At 38.9% G+C, this 2125-nt stretch overlaps 1 protein-coding gene across 1 annotated transcript; it reads left to right on the top strand.

Annotated features, from left to right (window-relative positions):
- Positions 1–422: 422 nt before the first annotated feature.
- On the top strand, positions 423–1871 carry LOC149566122 (transcription termination factor MTERF8, chloroplastic-like). The gene has a single exon (XM_089819553.1). It carries the CDS (start codon positions 542–544, stop codon positions 1688–1690), a length of 1149 nt encoding a protein of 382 aa, XP_089675679.1. The 5' UTR covers positions 423–541; the 3' UTR covers positions 1691–1871.
- The last annotated feature ends 254 nt before the right edge of the window (positions 1872–2125 follow it).

Raw genomic sequence — 2125 nt, 5'->3', positions numbered from 1 at the left:
GCAATTTAGATATATGACATCAAAATAATTATGAAATTCCTCTAGTGCTATAGTTTTGGATAGTATTATTGACAGTGCACAATTTTGAAGAGATGAACTAATAATTTGATGGCTATCTAAAACTTTAGTCTCCTACCTTACGGCAAGGACTAACAATTGCATTCTTTAAAGAATTCTTTCATAAGAATTTATAAAAACTCTAGACAACGTTAGTCACTTTTTTAATGGCTTCTACACTTGAATTATGTCTTAGTTGATCTTATTCTTCATAACCAATATACCATTTAGAAAATTTTAATTTATTTAATTTAATGTTAACATTTGAAAACTATAATACAATAGCACTCATTTTACAATTAAATGTACAATTTCGCTCAAATCTTACCCCAAAATTCCACCACATTAAAGATAGGAACTTTGAGGCTAGTGCCCCTTGTTCACTCAAGATGACCTAACAATGGACCTACGATGGTAAATCCTTAATTCGGTCTTTGCAGCTAGTTAGGAAACCCTAGCTCGCTCTGTCTGTTGCGTCCGCGTCATGGGCATCAAACTATTCTTCTTACCTGTGCGGCGCACCTTGTTTTTCAAGACCCTAAACCATTTTCGCTCTAATTTCTCAATTCTCGCAGACAGCAGTAATGCCGCTTCACAAAATCTCTTTTTGCACTTCGTTACCGCCAGATTTAACATCTCTTCAGCCGACGCTGCAAAAATGGTAAAAAAGATGCCCTCACTTGGGCGACTCAAAACCCTGGTTAATGTTGAAGAGGTCGTGTCCGTACTCAACAGATCCGGCTGCAGTGAACATCAAATCGCAAGCATGATCAGATCTCAGCCCTCGCTTTTGCTGATAAGTGCGGACAGACTGCTGGAGCCAAAGCTTCAACTCCTAAAAGATTTCGGCATGGGGGACGAAAACCTAACCAAAATTGCAACCTGGTTGCCGCGGATCTTGACGGCTAAGCTGGAGTTCCTTCGCTCCAACCTTGAGCATCTCAAGACTATTTTCCCCACCCAGGATTTGCTGATCAGAGTAATTAGGAATAGCCGCCATATTTACAACAGGAGCTTGCAGGAAACCTTGAAAACCTCGGTTGCCTTTTGGGATGATTTTGGATTCCATGGAACAGAGCTCGCCATGTTTTTTTTGATAAATCCCTGGGTTATGATGCGCACTTCTCTCTCGCCTGGGCAACTTGATCTCATTCGCAGGATTGACATTCCCAAGGAAAGAAAACTGTACAAACACGTTGTGAGCGCAGTGGCGTTGTGCCGCATTGAAGTGTTAGAGGCTAGGATTCACAATCTCCAGCGATTCAGCCTCTCACCTGAAGAAGTCCTGCAAGTAGTTAGGGCTTTCCCTAAAGTCCTTGAATTGTCTGAGGAAAACATCAACAAAAAGATGGACTTTATGCTCAACCACATGGAACTCTCTGTAGACTTTCTGGTAAAGCATCCGATCATGTTTACAATTAGTTTGGATAAGGTAATAAGGCCCAGGTTTTTAGTTTGTCAAAATATGAGAGTACTGAATGGAGGAGAGAAGACAAATCCTACACGACTTCTTAGCGTTTTGAGATTGCCAAAGGCCAAGTTTATTGCCCAGATCATACGAGGGCACCCTGAATCCGCTACTCTGCAGACTGTTTATGAAAATGCCATTGTTAATGTCTCAAAACAGGTTTGAAATGAAGAGATTTTTAGTTTCTTAGCATTTGATGTTTCTTAGCATTTGATGTTTCTGACCCTGTTCTTCCCTAGAACAACCTGCTTCATTTGTTTCCCTGATGCGCGAATTACTGACCCTGCATTCAGATTGTTATTGCTTTTCATTCCAGGTATTCTTATAAATTCTCAGGTTTCTAGCATGACCATCGAAAGTGCTTTCATTGAATGTCAAGTTGTTTGTAAGTTTTCAATATGGTGAAGATACTGATTGCATTTTGAATCCCAGTTATTTTGCTTAGGTACTTCACTTTCATGATTATTGCAGCACCAGTAATCTTAAAAAATTGGTATTATTTATTTGATCTAGATGTTCTGTTTATATTATATGTGTGATTATGATTTTTCTCACATGATTGTGTGGGTATAATATTGTTATATATTTTTAGTTTTAAAA

The sequence above is a fragment of the Cupressus sempervirens genome, chromosome 3, assembly GCF_028749045.1.
Source record: "Cupressus sempervirens isolate cs-2001-9-10 chromosome 3, ASM2874904v1, whole genome shotgun sequence".
Taxonomy (NCBI): Eukaryota; Viridiplantae; Streptophyta; class Pinopsida; order Cupressales; family Cupressaceae; genus Cupressus; species Cupressus sempervirens.
The sequence above is the reverse complement of the archived record's forward strand: the minus strand, read 5'-3'. Positions and strand labels throughout refer to the sequence as shown.